The sequence below is a fragment of the Mirounga angustirostris genome, unplaced genomic scaffold (genome assembly GCF_029215605.1).
Source record: "Mirounga angustirostris isolate CCGP_5_RB_7025 unplaced genomic scaffold, mMirAng1.0.hap1 SCAF_9, whole genome shotgun sequence".
Taxonomy (NCBI): domain Eukaryota; kingdom Metazoa; phylum Chordata; class Mammalia; order Carnivora; family Phocidae; genus Mirounga; species Mirounga angustirostris.
The window spans coordinates 111023382-111042583 of NW_026991717.1; the positions used below are offsets into that span (position 1 = coordinate 111023382).

At 36.7% G+C, this 19202-nt stretch overlaps 1 protein-coding gene across 14 annotated transcripts in view; it reads left to right on the top strand.

Annotated features, from left to right (window-relative positions):
- Positions 1 to 18581, top strand: part of GPHN (gephyrin) — a 624049-nt gene extending 605468 nt beyond the window's left edge. For all 14 annotated transcript variants that reach the window (XM_064571194.1, XM_064571187.1, XM_064571189.1 and 11 more), the window contains 3 exons: positions 2284 to 2387; positions 11634 to 11730; positions 12827 to 18581. In XM_064571194.1, coding sequence (XP_064427264.1) covers positions 2284 to 2387; positions 11634 to 11730; positions 12827 to 12960 — 335 coding nt within the window. In that variant the 3' untranslated portion in view covers positions 12961 to 18581. The remainder of the gene's footprint in view (positions 1 to 2283; positions 2388 to 11633; positions 11731 to 12826) is intronic.
- The last annotated feature ends 621 nt before the right edge of the window (positions 18582 to 19202 follow it).

Sequence of the window (19202 nt, forward strand, 5' to 3'; positions counted from 1 at the left end):
AAAGAATGTTACAGTGGGAGCCTATTTTGCCATTACTTTTAAACTTGATCTGCCAAAAAGTGATAATTAAATAACCTATTTTCAAATTGCTACTTTCACTTGCAATTTTCTCTGCCCAGCCTGAATGAACCAAAAGAGGGCAGCAACAACCCAGATGTTCAGATTGTGGAACCAGTAAAGTGGTTCCTTTTAAAAGGATTTTAAAATTCATCATTATATTTCTGCTTTCCTGAAGGGTACACATTTAAAGCCATTATTAATCTTGATAACTTTTAAAGCAGTTTAAAAGATTTATGTATCTACTTGCAATTTTTTTAACTTTTAAAATTACTATAATAACATATTCACTATAAAAACATTAGAAAATACAGGTAAACATTAAGAAATATCATCCATAATCCCTTCCCCCAGCACAAAATAACTACTATTTGCAATTGCTTGCAATTCATTTTTAATAGAATAATTTTATAAGGCAATAGCATTATAGGAATGCCGGTAATCATTGCTAAACAATAGCTTTTTTTGTTTTGTTTTTTGCTTTTCCAGAAAAATTTTCATCTATGTATTTTGAGACAAGAGAAAAGCAATTAATTTTCATTAAGAGTCTGCTGTGCTGTTGAACTTGTTTTTCTATTGAAATCATTATTACTCATCACTTTTTACAACTTAAAAAAAAATCTATTCTTAACTACTTTTGTAGGTAGAAGAAAATTAAAGGTATGGTTTTAGCTAATAATAGGCTAAACTAACCATTGCCTTTTACTTTGATAATGCAATTAACAGCACATAGCCAGGCCAAGGGAATCTAAAAATCTACTAGTCCGTCTCCCACCCCCAGTGTATACATACATGTTCAACAGCACTGTATAAAAGTATTAGTATTAATAAAATTTGAATTTTAGACCCAGGAGGGATATTGAGAATCATATAGTCTAAACCTTTCATTTTGTAGAAGAGTAAAACTAGATTCAGAAAGATTTGGAACTCACCCTGAACAAAAAAGCGTTGCTCAGTTTGTTTAGTTAACAATACCACACAAGAAACTAAATCTGTGATTCTCAGCACAGTCATTTTTTTCATAGCCTACCTTTCCTTCCTTCAAAGTGCATGACAGTCCCAGCCCACATGACACTTTCTTCTTGGAAAGATACAACTGAATTCCTCAAATTTTTCTTATAACTTTTTAAGATTTATTTATTTATTTGAGAGAGAGAAAGAGCAGGGGCCAGGGAGGGGCAGAGGGAGAGGGAGAGAGAGTCTCAAGCAGACTCCACACTGAGCACACAGCCAGATGTGGGGCTCAATCCCACAACCCTGAGATCACAACCTGAGCCAAAACAAAGAGTCAGACGCTTAACCGATTGCACCACCCAGGCACCCCAAATTTTTCTTATAACTTTAAAAGAACTTGGTATTTCTATTAGTCTGCTAAGACTGCCATAACAGAATATCACAGACCAAATGGCTTAAACAACAGAAATTTATTTTTTCACAGTTCTGGAGACTGAAAGTCTAAGACCAAGATGCCAGCAGAGCTGGTTTCTGTTGAGTCTTTCTTCCTGGCTTGAATATGGCCACCTTCTCACTGTGTCCTCACATAGCTTTTCTTCTATGTACATGCGCTCCTGGTGTTTCTCCCTCTTTTTACACAGACACCAGTCTCATTGGATTGGGACCTCACCCTTATGACCTCATTTAACTTTGATTACCCCTTTAAAGGCCCTAGTATCTACAGTTTATATTGGGTGCTACACTTCAACATATGAATTTGTAGGGGACACAATTCAGTCCATAACAGTATTCATCTTCAAGTCCTTTGCATCGTAAATCATTTAGGGTTTTTTTTAATATAAAGAAATTTCTGGATGAAGGAGATTATGGATACATTTCTTTATGCTTAACCTATTTTCTAAATGTTTTTGTCCTGAGCATGTATTACTATGGCAATTTTAAAACATCTTAAAAATAGCAAGTAGAATCTGCTTTAAAATTTATCAAGATTGGTAATGGCTTTCAATGTATAGTTCTCAGGAAAGTGGAAATAAATGGTGTAAACAGCTTCTGGGAATCAGAAGTTTCTGCATTTCACTGGTAGACCTAATGTTTACACCCTCTGTGGCCTTTGGTTGATTGTAGCTCTATTCTGGAGTCCTTTGGGATTTAGAAGAGGAAGATTAGTGGTTAGTCTCCTCACTCTTTATGATGAATGAAGGTATAGACAGTCAGAATTATTTGGCAAATTTTTATATGTATACTATAAATAACTGTTTGGTTGACTTTCAGGGAATCCTGTGTCAGCCGTGGTCACCTGCAATCTCTTTGTTGTGCCTGCACTGAGAAAGATGCAGGGCATCTTGGATCCTCGGCCAACCATCATCAAAGCCAGGGTAATGGTATCTAAATGACCAGGAACCAAAACTGAAGCCTAATAACAATTAAGGATATGATTTCCCAATTGCCCAAAACAAACATCTAAAATTTTATATCGTTTTGAGGGAAAATGTAGTTATGTTCTCCCCTTCATGATAGAAAATGGAGGGGAAAAGCGTCCCTTTTACTCCCAGCCCACATTATTCCACTACTTCTAAAGTAATCATTTTCTCCAGCCAGAATCCATATGAAAGTGGATATGTAATGATAAAATGGTAGATAGAATGAGGCTAGCACTACACTAAAACTAAACCTATACAGAAGGAAGGACAAGAATTCCCTTTCCCCTGTGCAAGCTCACACAGGACAGCACTGCTGTCTGCTCACTTTTTCTGGGACCTTACTCATAAATTTTAAATAGTCCAGAAAAAGACAATCAATGGACTAGAAAACAAGTGAATCAGGAGGAAAGGGTGAGCACATTGTGTGGAAAAGGAGAACTAAGGCTGAGGAATTATGCTTATAGGAAAAGTCACCTAGAAATTAGAGTCCCCTTCTCCACCAACACTAACTTCAATTTGATTTACTACTGCTACTTAGCTGATTATGTAACACACTTTCTGTATAACTAATGAACAATTTTCTTGGCAATATAACCTACACTATCAAGCCATTGCTTTTTTTCAAAGCTTGATTGAGATACACATGATATACAAAAAAATTGCACCTATTTAATGTGAACATTTTGATGAAATTGGACATATGCATATGCCCATATCATCACCACAGTCAAAGTAGTAAACATATCCAATGCCTCCATAAATTTTCCTGTGTTATTTTGTGGTTTTGTTTGGTTTTTTATGTGTTTGTTTTGTGGTATGAACACTTAACATGAGAACTATCCTCTTAACATATTTTAAGGGCAGAATACCATGGTGTCTACTATAGGTCCTATGTTGTACAAAGGATCTCTAGAACTCATTCACCTTGCAGAAGAGAAAATTTATACCCATTGAGCAACAACTCCCCAATGCCCCCCCTCAGCCTCTGACAATCACCATTCTCTTATATGCTTCTATGACTGACTATTTTAGATACCTCATAAAATTGGAATCATGCAGTATTTATCCTTCTGTGACTGGTTTATTTCACTTAGCATAATATACTCTAGGTTTATCCATGTTGCCACAAATGGTAGGATATTTTTCTTTTAAAGCTGAATAATATTTCATTGTATGAATATAGCACATTCTCCTTCTCCATTCATCTATCAATGAACATTTGAGTTGTTTACGTATCTTGGCTATCGTGAATAATGCTACATGGGGGCATAGATATCTCTTTGAAATCCTGATTTCAGTTCTTTAAAATATATACCCAGAAATAGAATTGCTCTATTATATGTTCTCTTTTTAATTTGAGGGGAAACCTCATTCTGTTTCCCCCAAGCAGTAGTGGCTGAACCATTCTACATTCCTACCAACATTATATAAGTATTTCAGTTTCTCTACATCCTTGCAATACTTATCTTTTGTGTGTTTTTTTAATAATAGCTATCCTAACAGTTGTGAGATGGTATCTCATTGTGGTTTTGATCTGCATTTCCCTGAGATTAGTGATGTTGAGCGCTCTTTCATATACCTAGTGACCATTTGTATATCTTCTTTAGAGAAATGTCTATTCAACTCCTTTGCCCATTTTTAAATCAGGTTATTTGTCTTTTTGCTATTGCATTGTAAGAGACTCATATATTTTGGATATAGACCCCTTATCAGATAGATAGTTTGAAATATTTTCTCCCATTCCCTTGGTTCCCTTTTCACACTGTTGTTTCCATTGCTGTGCAGAAGCTTTTTAGTTTGATGTAGTTCCACTTGTCTATTTTTTATTTTGTTGCTTGTGCTTTTGGTGTCAAATCTTAGAAATCATTGCCAAGACCAATATCAAAAAGCTTTTCCTGTATATTTTCTTCTAGTTTTACTGTTTCAGGTTTTACATAGAAGTCCTTAATCCATTTTGAGTTGATTTTTGTGTATTGTGTAAAAAAAGGAGTCCCAATTTAATCTTTTGCATGAATATATCCATTTTTTTCAAATCCCTAAACTGTTACATTTCAAGAGCTTAGAAATAAATTCAGATGACAGAATGCTATGATTACTTGACAGGAAGAACACAAGGCATAGAAGAGGAAGAAGAAATATTAATAAAATATTACTGTGAGAATATATAGGATAAAACATTAAGAAAATCTAGGCTTCAGATATTCTTAACATTGACCTTTTAAATACTGAGATTTTGTAGACTAGTATATGGAGAGATACCCTCCTTTTCTTAGAAGTTTAGTAAAAGTTTGACTAGATATTTCTGAAAACAAATTATTTTGGGTTTTTGTTTCAATAATCATAGCAGTGGTCTTATTTTAAATTTAATGGAAAAAGAAGAAAAAAGCTATCAATGAACAAAAAGTATTCTGATCAAATCAGAAGGTCGGAGTTATAAAGCTTAGACATCTAAACCAGTAATATGAATTTGCTCACTATTTTCATATTTGCTAAATTTAGGAAATAAGAAAAATCCACATTGTTATAAGAGAGAAAAAGAGGACTTCTCTTTGACTTTGCAGAGTTCTTATGAATCTTTTTGTTTATTTCTCATTTTAACATTCACCATCTTTTCTTTAAAACTGACATTGTGGGAGCTATCCTTACTGACAACAGTAATTACAGAGCAGTATCCTTGGTACATTGCTCACACTGCTGCTCATTCCTGTCAACTCATGAAATTGACAGTTGGTCTAAGAATCAGTCAGACTCCTTTCTCCCACAGAGCAGTGTCACAGGGACTGTCAGAATGGGTCATCAGGGTGTTTGGCTGTTTACTTCTTTTGTTTTTAACTCTTAAAGTCCTCCCCACACCTTTCCTGACATAACTGCCACTTTTAGAACATAACTTTATTCACTTTCTTGAAACAAGGGAAAGCCTATTCTCTCAATTTTCTGACCAGCCAATACGCAGCTTACAGACACCACTGATTACTGTTCTCCAAAATGGTGCCGTAATCACAGCCTCTCCCAATCCTTACTGCTTTCGGTAAGTGAGATGGTTGTTAAATGCTGGTGTCAGTAACTCACAGTGCTGGATTTGATGCAGCTGGCCTATGGTTAGGGCAATGCTGCGTTCTTTTAAAAGGTCAGCACACACAAAAAAATGTCATCCTTTTATATCGATGCGTTCTGACAAACATCAATTTAGAATAAACACTTGCCCTATGTCCTTGGTCAGTTATGGTTGAAGTTGAAATACTTCTGGTTTTCAGTAGACAATCAGAGACATCATCTTAATTCACTGAATTATTAACCTAATGTTTCTACAAAAGGATATCCTTTTGTGTTTCCTTAATATCCCACCAAAGTACCCTCTACTGCCCCTTGTTGTCAACTTTTTTCTCTAGAAACATACCTAAGATAACTCCTATTAGTATTAATAGCCCACCTCAGGTAGTGATTAAGAGAAGGCAAAGGGAAAATATTTTCATCTCCCATGGGATCAGGTCAGCATGTCCTGGAGAGTGTGGGCATGTTGAACTCTACTGGACTACTCTAATTTGTCCATCTTACCTCTTCTCTTCAGATTACTGACCTCATGGTATAAGAACATGGTGAATGCTTTCTGTCTGATGTCATAAACAGTAAAATACAAAGCATTTTAACAAAATGCTTATTTTGTTCGAAAATTGCTAAGGCGTCTGGGTGGCTCAGTCAGTTAAGCGTCTGCCTTTGGCTCAGGTCATGATCCCAGAGTCCTGGGATCAAGCCCTGCATCAGGCTCCCTGCTCAGTGGGGAGCCTGCTTCTCCCTCTCCTGCTCCCCCTGCTTGTGCTCTCTCTCTCTCTTTCTCTGTCAAATAAATAAATAAAATCTTTTTTAAAAAAGAAAATTGCAACTGTAGAGAGAAAAGATATTTGCAACTGTAGAGAGAAATGTTTATTGTGACAAGATCAGTCATTGATCATCAAAAGATACGGTGGTGGAAAAAAAAGATATTATTGGATGCCCGTTATATGAGAATATTATGGCCTGTGGATTAAAAAACAGATATTGAAAATTATAGAACTGTCCATGATCTATAAGAAATGTAAATCAGTTTTAACTTATTAGGAAATGAAAAATATAACTAGGTTATAAGCATTTTAGAAAAGTTAATTTGAAACTGATCCATGTGCAGAGATTTTAAAGTTACATGATAAATTCTAGACACATGATTTACAGGGCAAATAAACTCAAGGATTTCTCTGGAAGACTAATGAAATCAGTGCCTCATAACTTCATAGCACTTATCAAAAAAGTTAGTGTAAAGCTGCCATAACCACTCTTTGGAAGCTTTGACCAGACTGGAGCAAAGTCCAGGCCTCCATGACCAACCAAGGCCTTGAGCATGTTATTTTGGGCCCTCACCCAGTAGAATCCCCATGGGTTATCTGTTTTCTCACAAACTCTCTTCTCCGATCTATGCAGTCTTGAGTCCCAACCTATTCCCCTGAATCTTCTGGAGCTTTCACTTTTTCCTCATTACTGCCATCAAACCTTCCAAAGACATTCAGATCTTTGGCAAGTGAATCATAGTCTACCTCTCTACCTCACCTCTTACCATCAGTTGCTTTATTTCCACAATTCTAAATACCTTTATTTCTACTTCAGCAACTCACACATACATCCCTTTTCAATATCCTGAAGTACTCGATCTCAAAATCACCACCTCTGGCATACAATTTAGGGACAAGGGCAAGTTAGCTCTCCATAGATATGAAAAGGTATAAACACTCCTTTTACCTCTACCCCTTTCCATCAGTCCTTAAGCCCCACAGGCTTTGTCACTTCCCTCATCCAACCTAAATCCTATGGTGTAGCATGTCAAGCATGTCAACTTTGTTTTGCCCCTTCCTTCCACAATAGCCCACTCTAAAAATCCACAAACTTGGATCAATCCTCCCTTCTTTATCCTTCACTTTTATTTCTAGGCCACAACTAGAGAAGAGTCTACAGCTGTTCACGTTATCACTTCCAATTTACATACCTCAGCAGGGACCCAGATTCCCCTTGTGATCCCTTTATATCCTGTGGATCAACTTCTTCCAATAGTTACTACAGCCTTCCAAATCTTCACCATTCTCCTAAAGCTGCCTCCACCATCCATATCCCCTGACTTATGTAACCAAATAAGCCTGGCTTTGAATGATGGCTCCAACATTTACTAGATTATAACCCTTGACTTGTTTAACGATTTCCCTTCTTCTAATCTTGCCTCCTCCTAAACCCCTATTCTAACTCTAATCATGTAAGCATCTCCAGCTAAAATGCTTCCATCTTCCCATGACCCCAGGATTAAATCCAAACTTCTCACATGAACAAAGGAGGCCCTTCATCCCAAGGCCTTTTTTTCCTTTCCACCTTCATCTGCATCTCATCCTGCACTCTCACCATATTAAATGTATTACTGCTTCCAGAATGGATATGAGATCTCCTGCCTGTGCCTGTGATTATTCCCTTTTCTAGAAGGTTCTTCCCCAACCACCACCATTTCCTTTCTCAGCTTTCAAGATTCCTAGTCATAAGACTCAGATATCGCATCCCCTTGAAGCCTTTCTCAATGTCCCTAAGAACGGTTGATTACTTAGCTTCTTTGTGCCCTTTTAATACCATATTAACAGCTCAGGGATGACATTATTGCCCTGTATTTGCAATTAATTATTTACTCTGAGAATTCTTTAAGATCACTTCTCTATAAGATGGGCAGGACAAAAAGGAAGAACAAAATATTCTCCTTTTTTTTTTTAGTTAATAAATTTTATTTTTTAGATTTAGGTTCACTGCAAAATTAAGTGGAAAGTACAGAGAGTTCCCATATACCCCCTGTCCTCACACATGCACAACTTCTCCCACTATTGACATCTGCACCAAAGTGGTACATTAGTTACAACTGATGAGCCTACACTGATACATTATCACCACTCAAGGTTACCAAGGGTTCCCTTTTGGTGTTGTATATTCTGAGGGTCTTGACACATGTATAATTATGTGTATGTACCATTGTCTTGTCATACAGAGTAGTTTCACTGCCCTAAAACCTGTCTGTGCCCTGCCTATTCATCCCTCCCTCCATGCTGACCCTGGATCTTTTTACTATCTCCATAGTTTTATCTTTCCCAGAATTATGTAGCCTTTTCAGATTGACTCCTTTCCCTTAGCAATATGCATTTAAGTTTCTTCCATATCTTTTAATGGATTCATAGCTCATTTTTTCTAGTGCTAAATAATATTCATTGTCTGGGTATACCACCATTTATTTATCCATCCACCTATGGAGGGATACCTTGATTACTTCCAGGTTTTGACAATTATGGATAAAGCTGCTACAAACCCATGTGCAGGTTTTTGTGTGGACATAAATTTTCGAATTAGTTGGGTAAATAGCAAGGAGCACAGTTGCTAAATTGTATGGTAAGGGTATGTTTAATTTGGTAAGAAACTACCAAACAGTCTTCCAAAGTGGCTGTACGATTTTGCATTCCCACCAGGAATTCCTCCACATCAGGATTTGGTGTGGGCAGAGTTTTGCATTTTAGCCTTTGGTAGGTGGGTAATGATATATCATTGTTTTAGTTTGCAATTCCCTAATGACATATGATGTTGAATATCTTTTAATATGCTTACTTGCCATCTCTATATCTTCCTTAATGAGTTATCTGTTGAGGTCTTTCACCCATTTTTTTTTAAAGATTTATTTATTTATTAGAGAGAGCACACAGGGGCGGAGGGAGGGGAGAGGGAGAAGAGAGAATCTCAGGCAGACTCCCTGCTGAGTGCAGAGCCCAATGCAGGGCTCAGTCTCACAACCCTGAGATCATGACCTGAGCTGAAATCGAGAGTTGATTGCTTAACCGACTGAGCCACCCGGGTGCCCCTTGCCCATTTTTTAATCAGGTTGTTTGTTATTGAGTTTTAAGAATTCTTTGTATATTTTGGATAACAGGCCTCCATTAGATGTCTTTTACAAATATTTTCTCCCATTTTGTGGCTTATCATCTCATTCTGTTGACTTTTTTTTTCTGATTTTCTCCCTTAAACATTTACATGTAGAACATACCATGTAATATTATACCACATAATATGGTTTTATCTCTTGAGTGACTACTGAGTGTCAGAAAAATATTCAAAAGGAAACAGAGGAAATAGTCTGAGTCCACAGCCCACTCCAGTTTTGAACGAATAGAAGAAATCATTGAAGTGAAACATCAATTTTTTCACCAAAAAAAAAGTCTGTGTTTACTCATGGTACATATTCTTGTAAGCACTGACACTCATAGTAAGTGATTTCTTAAGCTAAGTGATATAATTATATAAGTGCCAGAATTATAATGTCAGTACAACTAAATATATTGATTAATAAAGTATTCTGCATTTTAGTAAAATACCATAAAAATCTAGTCAGTTTCATCTCTTGCTGCAGTTGATTCTTGTTTCTTAATTACCATAAATAAATACCTTCTTTTAAAACAAACAACCCCATTTTTTAGATGAACAAACAGGTATAGGAAAGCAAAATAACTTGCTAATACAGACACCCATTAGCAGTACAAGTGGGAGTCGAACCTGGATGTCAGATATCATCCCATCCTGATATTTGTTCCACCGAACTACCAACAGCCAATCTGTGCCTTTGCCGACAGAAATATCTGCGTAAACACTTAGCAAATAACACAGCCATGGGAATGGCTGTTGTAGTTTCATGCTGGAGAACACCCATACACAGAGTGACGGACTGATAGACATCTTTGCCGTCAAGTAAGCGCACAATAATTTAGAAATAATGGCAAGTTACCCCTCAGTAGATATGAAATAGAGTATAAACATAAGCAATATCAAGTGATAGAGTTGAATGTGATTTAATCAAGGAAAAACACCATAGGGGGTGCCTGGGTCGCTCAGTCCTTAAGCGTCTGCCTTCAGCTCAGGTCATGATCCAGGGTCCTGGGATTGAGTCCCGCATCGGGCTCCCTGCTCAGCAGGAAGCCTGCTTCTCCCCCTGCTTGTGCTCTCTCTTTCAAATAAATAAAATCTTTTTTAAACAAGAAAAAAAAGAAAAACACCTTAGAATTGAATTTTATTCGGGACTCCAGAGGAAAAGCAGTAATTGTCAGAGTGAATAATTAGAATGTTTAAAAACAGCATAACCAGAATGGATTGGAGATAGACTTAACTACATCAAAATTACTGGGATCTTCAAGTTATAATTTTATCATTGGTCTAAGCAATACCTGTTTTAGTTGGATAAAGGGTTTCTGGACCATTTTAAGGTAGAGTAACAAATGATTATTTTGCTAATGGCAAATGAACAAGTTTTATATTCACCAACATTGAACTAATCTTTGATGGGCTATAGTCCATAATTATATGCTCTATAAACTTGTTCAAGGAATACCTCCTAGGCACCTGCTACCAACACATTATCACTTTAATTTATTGGATTTCAGGATGAATTTAATGAAATAGATTTATTTTAATGGCTCTAGGTTAAAGGTTGATTAGTCATTCCATATTTTGTGTGTAAACTGCAGTTGCTATGTTAGAAAGGATTTTATCCTTATTGGAAAGATATGAAAGATGCCCAGCAAAGACTCATTCAGAGGAATTCTTTTAATACCAGTGATGTGCTAAACAAAAATGGTATATTTTTAGGACTATATTGGGACACTAGGGGGATATTTAAGAGAAAGTAACTAACCCTTTTATGTTAAAGGTAGGTATATGAATGGGTAGCTAAAGAGTGTCTCAGTAAATATTTATTGGTTGGATGGACAGACAGATTGACAGACATATAAATGGATATTGAGCTTATTTGTTTGTTTAGTTCTATTTCTTTTATTTTCAGTGTTTAAAAAAATGTGCTTTGATTTCTCAATTCATAGGTCAGAGGTATCTGTACTATCAACCCATAAAATTAGACTTCAAAGATAAATCTTATCTTTTTCATCTGCCCTTTTCCCCACTATGAATACCAACTTCTTAGCCTCCTTTTCTTTTTCACCAGAGCAACCCAACCTCTGGACTTCCTATATTAGGGACTTAAGGTGGCAGTGGTGGAAACAGCAGAATGCCAGGACATTTTTCATGTCCACTTTATTCCTTGCACAACTTCCACCACCCTGTAGTTTTAAGAGATGATCAGGTGATCGAGTTTGTTTTCATTTACTCTGCATTCTATAGTTATCATGTGATGTAAAACTGGATCCTCGCCCAGAATACCATCGGTGTATATTGACTTGGCATCACCAAGAACCACTGCCTTGGGCACAGAGTACAGGTTAGTCATTCATACCAGTGGGTATTTCTATGCATATATCCTGTTAAAACACAAAACTTATGTATAACCTCCTTCCTTGGGTACACCTAATTTTGTAATTGTTCTTCATTGTCCTTTTTGAAAGATTAGATGAGATAAATTATTTCCAAACAGTACAGCATAAGAAGAAAACAAGAGTAAAAACAAATTTTTTAATAAAGGTTTACTTATTCCATGGAACCATATTTTCTAGATAAACTTTTGAAATACAGTTCTAGAATTACAGAAGATTTTTATCTATATGTTCAACCTCTAAGTCCTGAGTATAAAACTTTGGTTGTAGAAGGTACTATGACCATGCTACCCTGTAATGTGAGATTCAAGCTCAATTATAATGTGATTCTCTGTAGCCTCTACTATACCTTAGATATTGGTAAAGTTTAAGGACTGAGAAATCAATATTGATAACTCAAGAGTTCTATAGTTACCTTCTCTAGACTTTAAACTTTTATCCCCAAGTATTCTAGTCATATTTACCTAACTTTTGGTGTGTCTCCAGAAAAGCTGTATCACCCTTTAAACAAGGTCCTATCAAGTACAAACATCAGTTAACATAGTGACTGAATACATAGGCAGTGTTTCCTCCGGACCTGCATTCAAATTAGTAGGACCATAGGCAAGTTACCTAACCTCTTTTGAATCTTGTACAAATTAAATAAGGTAGTTAAGGAAATTACCCGCTGTGCTGACCGGCACTTAGTAAACACTAAAGAAATGGTAATTGTCTTTTAAAAAATAAGTTTTAAAAACCTCTCTTTTCAGACAAACATAACATTTTCGCCTGAACTGAGAAATTCTGTGGCATTTTGCATAATGCTATAAAATCCTGTTTTATTCTTTGGAGCAATAATTTCTCATGTTTATTTTCAAAGTTTAGTGAGAAAGGAGTAGGATACAGTAGCAAGGCTACCTGGAAAAGGGACAGGGAAGCCTCGTCTTCTCTCTTCCTCTCGAAGACCTGTGTTTCTGTTCGTTGGTGTTTACTTTGAAAAGAACTGTAAGGGCTCCAAATGTATGCACTGTGATGTTGCTGCTACAGTGAGATATTTCTTTCTAGGTAATCAGATGAGCAGCCGTCTGATGAGCATGCGCAGTGCGAACGGGTTGCTGATGCTACCTCCAAAGACAGAGCAGTATGTGGAGCTCCACAAGGGCGAGGTGGTGGACGTCATGGTCATTGGACGGCTATGATGGTCACCAGAGCGAGAAAGCTTTGATGCATGTCCACATATCATTGACTGTATCCTGTAATATGCAACGGCACAGCTAGTTTTTCTGATCTGGATAAAAGTTGATCTGTATAGTCAACATCTTGAACTATATTTCAAAAGAATTTAAATACACCTTTTAAAGAAAAAAACACCTAAAGATAAATCTTAACAGACAACTCTATTCTGATTATATCAAAGCAAATTTTTCCTTTCTTGCAAATTGCTTTGTGTGTTCAATGCTAGGTCTGATAGCGATAGCTTTTAGTAGACAGCAGTAGGTGCCTGCAGAACTTGTGTTTTTCTCATCTTTAAAATACAACTAATTATGCTCTTAATCAAGGCTGTCTGCTTATTTATACTAGTGTAGGCAACACTTGGATTTCCCTTCTTAGTATGCTTCATAACCGTTTTTCAGAGAGCTTTTGCTTGTTCTTTATCATGTATCTCGTGTTTATGTGCACAGTGCCAACTGAAGAGTGACTGGGTGGGGAGGCCCTGCCCTGCCTCAGGGAGAACCCTACCCCGCAGAGCATCCGGGAGGCCCCTCCCCAGTAGCCTCGAGGCACAGTACTCTTCGGCAGTAACTGGATACCTTTTATTTGAATAAACAAACTGGGGGGAAAAATGCTTCCTTAAGTGCTGACAGCCTTTTTAACCAATACATTTAAAATTGTACAGAACAAAAAATAAAATCAAAGACTGATCTTGTACAGATATTAGTGTTACCAGCATTCATGTGGAAATCAAGAGCAAAGAAAAAATGTTAAACAACTCTGTACCATAACATTTTCTGTAATGATACTGAAACTTAATGAATAAAAAAAAAATCCTTGATCATTATTTAAAAATCTATTGTATTGGTCTTGTTATTAAAAAAGAGAAGATTGTCAAGCCATTTTAATGAGGTTCTGCTTGGACAAAAGGAATAGTTAAGATGATGTGGCAAGGGTAAATGGTATAAAGGTGATTGAAAATGTGTTATATCTCGGTATTTTACTACAGCATTGCAAAAATACAAATTAGAAAATACAAGAAAACCTACAGTTGGTCTGGTCTTTTCAGTCATAGCTAGAGAATGGCAAGCAAATTTAGGGGGAAGAAACGATACAGAGGAAAAAACTAATTTCTTATTAAAGATGCAATAAAAACAAATTTCAAACATCTACAGTTCCTTGGAATGGAGAAAAAGAGTAAGTAATGAACCAGAAAATTGCTAGTGAGTAACTGGAAGTTTTTTTTATCATGTTAGGAAGGAAGTGAGAAATGGGAAAAATCAGTGCTACATATAGAAAATATACAAACAAAATAAACTCTATCCACATGGCTCCAGTAATAAAAACTTAGAGGCACTTTCTAAGTGGTGGTAACAAGGGATATTAAATATGCTGTAGGGTATACTTAGCAAAGCAAACAACAAAAATTGGGCTACTAGTGAACAAGGTGTCAAATGATGGTGATGAATAAAGCCAAGTAGTAAACAAGAAAAATTTGATACTGATATTTGATATTTCCAGAGTTGAAAATAAAATGATCTATATTTTAAGTCTTTTATATTTTCAGTTAAAGAACATAAGGTTAATTAATAGAAATTAAATGAAAGATCATGCAAAGTGTTCTTTACCTATATTCATTGAAGAAACATTTATTAAGTATCTACTGTGTGCTTGGGTACAAGGTACATCATACTACTGTTTAAAAGATGTATAGGGATAACAGCTGACATTATATTCCATCAAGGGAAATGACAAAAATGTACAAATAACTATAATATTTAATATACATGATATTTGATAATACATGGTAGAGTGTATAGAATGTGATAAATGCTATAATTCAGATTTAAAGAGTTGGAAGAGTTCAAGTGAGAACTTCCTACAAGGTAAGATTTCAAGGGGCAAGATGGGATTTTGGTGGCTCTTGAAGGAAGAGTAGAATTTTAACGACGATGATGATGATGCAGGAGGAAGGGTATTCCAGAAACAGAGGATTATGGACAATTAAAAATAATTATTTTTATTATGGAATGTAAGATCCACATGGCAAAGATTTGTTTATTTTGTTCATTGATATTACCCCCAGGTCCTTTGAAGAGTTCCTGATAGATATACATATGTATAGGCATCAGTAAATATTTGTTCAGTGAAACAGATAGTATAGAGCTTATTATATGCCAGGTGCTTTTTTTTTTTTTTTCATGAGAGAGAGAATCCCAAGTAGACTCCACTCTCAGCACGGAGCCCAATGCAGTGCTTAATCTCATGACCCCAAGATCATGACCTGAGTGGATATCAAGAGTCAGACACTTAACCAACTGAGCCACCCAGGCACCTCTATGCCAGGCACTTTCTAAGCACTTTTCATATGTTTAATTTTCACAACAACAATAATAGGGTTGTTATTTTTATATTACAGATGAGGAAACTGAGGCACAGAGAAATTAAGAAAATTGTCCATGGTCACACAGCTAGTTAGAGAAGGAACCAGGATTCACACTTAACAATCTGGCTTTAGAGTCCATACTCTTAAACATCAAACTACAGAAACAGAAAACTGATATATTTGTAAGACCAAAAAATACATTACATGTTTGAGGCCCAAAGTAAGAAGTTCTTAAACGCCAGGTTGAGAAGTCTAGATTTATTCTAGAGATATAAAACTGTTTAGAGACTCCTGATCAGGGAAGTGTTAGTATCAGAACTGTCTTTTTAGGAAAAGGTCTGGCAGCACCAAGGAGGATGGATTGGCCTAGAGGGAACTGGAGTGAGACACCAGGTAGGAAGTGATCCGGTGCTGCCTCTGGGGGGGTGATGACAGCCTTCACATTAGTGGTGCAAGTGATAGTGGCGGAAAGATCATGATAGATGAATGTGCCTCTGGACATAAAGAATGGAAAGAGTTTTATGACTGATTTCAAATTCTGAAAAGGAAGGTATTGGAGTAAGAGATGAATCAAACTCTTTGGCCTTAGCTGACAGAGAAAATGTTAAACCATTAGCAAGAAATGAATTTTGTGGAGGAGATGATGGGTTTGGATAGGTGTTTGAGATGCCAGAAGAATACTAAGGTAGATATGTCCTGTTGGCATTTAAAAGTGTAGGTTAGGATTTCACAAAAGAGATACTGGCTGGATATAACCTTGGGGATCATTCACATGGTAGTGATATTTAAAATATAAGGGTGGATGGGAAAGATTAATAGGAGAAGAGGACAGGGCCTTGGGGAGCACCTTATTTTGAAGTGTTGGAGAAAAAAGATCATGAATAGAATGAAAGAAAAAGACGTTTGTGGAAAAGAAACCAAGTAATTAAATGTCCCCAAACCAAGGAGAGTTTCCAGAAGGAAGGGTAATCAACCACAAAAAAAAAAAAAAAAAAAAGTCAAGCATGAAGGCTCAAAATGATTTGCTGACTAGGCAATCATTTGTGAGCTGCAAGAGTGCAATTTCAATAGTGGGTTGAGGGCAAAAGCCAGGTTGCAAAATAGAGTTGAATATAGATTATTTGGAACTTGTACATGAGAAAAGATAGATACAGGATGGTAGCTTAAACTGATAACAAGGTGGAAGAAAGATTTTTATCTGTGAGTTTTGAGAAAGAAGGAAAACAGTAGTGGGCATATTAAAAATGCAAGAGTAAGGTGCCAGATGGAAAAAGAAGATAAAGGAAGGGCTGGATTTAAGGATATGCTGGGGGCCTAATTAACCTAGAGAAGAAATGGAACATTTTTTCCTTCTGAGTTAGAAAAGAGATAAAAAAATATGAATACATCTGAAGTAGATACAAGGGGAATTTAAGATTCAATGAAATGGTTCTACTTGGCACAATGGAAGTTGATGCCATTTAATCTATTTGCATTTATTTGACCTAGTTATTTTAGAATTACACATATATGATATATTACAATTTTTTGTCTTAGTTGATACTTAAGTAAAAGACTATAGATGAAACCTTCAGATTCTTGCTTCTAACTATGTGAAAGTCAAGCAGTTCCTTTTTAACCTACTTTTTTGGTTCTGTGTTTTAGTTGTTTCAAACCATATCACACAATGAGAAAAAGAACATAAGCAGAGTAAGTGTGCCAAGTAAATGCTATTAAATGATGTTGTATGTTACAAGTGGATTCTTTGGATGGCTTTCATTTTTAAAATTATTTGCTAATTAACAAAACTTTGTGGATCTAACCCACAACCAACTCTTGATCTTCATGAAACTCTACATAACAAGGTAAGTCTTTATTATTCCCAAATATAGAAAGTGGACATTTGTGTAAATACAGGATTCAAAGCAAATAAACTATGTGTCTTGTTATTCCAATGATGATGGATCTAAGTTAAATAATGCATTGCATTCTAACATGCTTATAAGAAGTATTAAGCTGCACTCTATAACAGAGAATTACATTTTTACAATGTTCATCAATAACTTGGCCTAGAGCCAAAAGGTTAAAGAATTGTTCAACTTGGGCCATTTTCTATGGTCAGCTACCAATATGTCTCATGAAGTATTTTTGCAATAACTCAATAATTTATTTAACAAGCATTTATTAAGTCCCTACAGTATGCAGGCTCCATGCTGGGCACTGAGGTTACAGTGATGAATGAGACAAAGACTCTGATATCCAAGTGGAGGACATAGATTTTGAGAAAAAAAATTATTTGAAATATAGATTATGAAAAGTCTATGAAGAAAATCCAGTGATATATTAGAGAGTAACTGAGTGGAGGCCTAGATCATATTAAGTTGTTGTGTCAGGGTGCAGCCATTAATAAAAAAGACTTGAGTCAGGGTGCATCCATTAATAAAAAAGACTATTGAGACTTCACTGTACGAATAAGTTAAATAAGTGTTAGAGACCTGGAAAAGCACGAAGGAAACATTAAGATGTCAGAGGAATAACTACAGGAAGCAACTATCACAGCTGGGTCTGGGAGGCAGGAGGAAGAGTAATCAGAATCTAGACGTTCAGAGGTCAGACCCTTTGGAGCTAGGACTCAACCCTTTAAGGAGAAGGCACTGCCCAGCTGCTAATTCTGAGTGGGGAAAAAAAAAAAAAATGGAGGCTAGAACCAGTTGCTGTTTCCAGGGCAACACTGACAGAAACACAAAGGGAACAGGAAGAAGCACAAGTTCCTTCTTCCCTCCCTATGCTTTCCAAGCTCCCTGTAGTCTAATGCAACTTATCGTTGAACGTAACAGGAAGCCAGCTGGTGAAAGACACCGTTTGCAGAGTTCCAGCCCCAGCACCACCATGCAGAACACAATGGTGGATTTAGAGCTGAGAGACAATCACTAGTAAAGTGATGGAGAAGGGGTCTCTAAGCAGGTGACCTCTGAGCTCAGATCTAAAGAATGAAAATAAGCCCCACATGTTAAGAACTGAGAAAAGAGCATTTCAGACAGAGGAAAGGGCTTAAAGAATACAACGTCAGAAAGGACACAGAGTATGATGAGCAATAGGGGTACAGTCTGAGATAGTTAGAACTGAAGCCAAGATGGAGCCAGATCATGCTCACAAATGTGCAGGCTCTTGGGTGTAATACTAAATACATACACACCTTATGATATATGCCAAATCTGCTAAGAACATTGGGAAGGCACTAAAGGTTTAAGAAAAAAGTCTATTATTTGCTAAATACCCATTGAGTACAAGGCACCATGCTAGACAAGGATTCTTGGAAACAAGGAACTCATTCTCTTTGCATTAGACACTCCTACAAGGAGTACACAGACCTGTTCCTCTGTAGGCATTTTGTTTTCTGGTCTACCCAGTTTCCGAAACCAGAAACCTCTGAGTCATTCTTTCTTCTCACTCCCCACATCCAATTAGTCACCAAATTCTGTCAACTCTACCAATAGTTACTAAATAACCTTCTCCTTTCTATTCTAAATGCTACTACCTTGATCTCTCCTCTGCCCTAAGAACTGCCCTCCCCAAATCCATCCTTCACACTGCTGCTAGAGTGATCAATCCAGATCACAAATCTCCTCAGGCTAAGACTTTGTTAGAAAACTACTGCAGCAGATGAGGCCCAAGCGCCCAGTTAGGGCGTTCAAAGCCATCTGGAACCTAGCCCCTCCCTCCTCCAACTCCACTGTTCCCCTCCCGCTTTATGTAACACTGGACCATTTGCAGTTACCCCTTCAAACCATGTCGTTTTAAGCCTCAACGCCTTTGCCCAAGATGGCTAATCTTTCAGGACTTAGCTTGGGCATTAACTCCTCC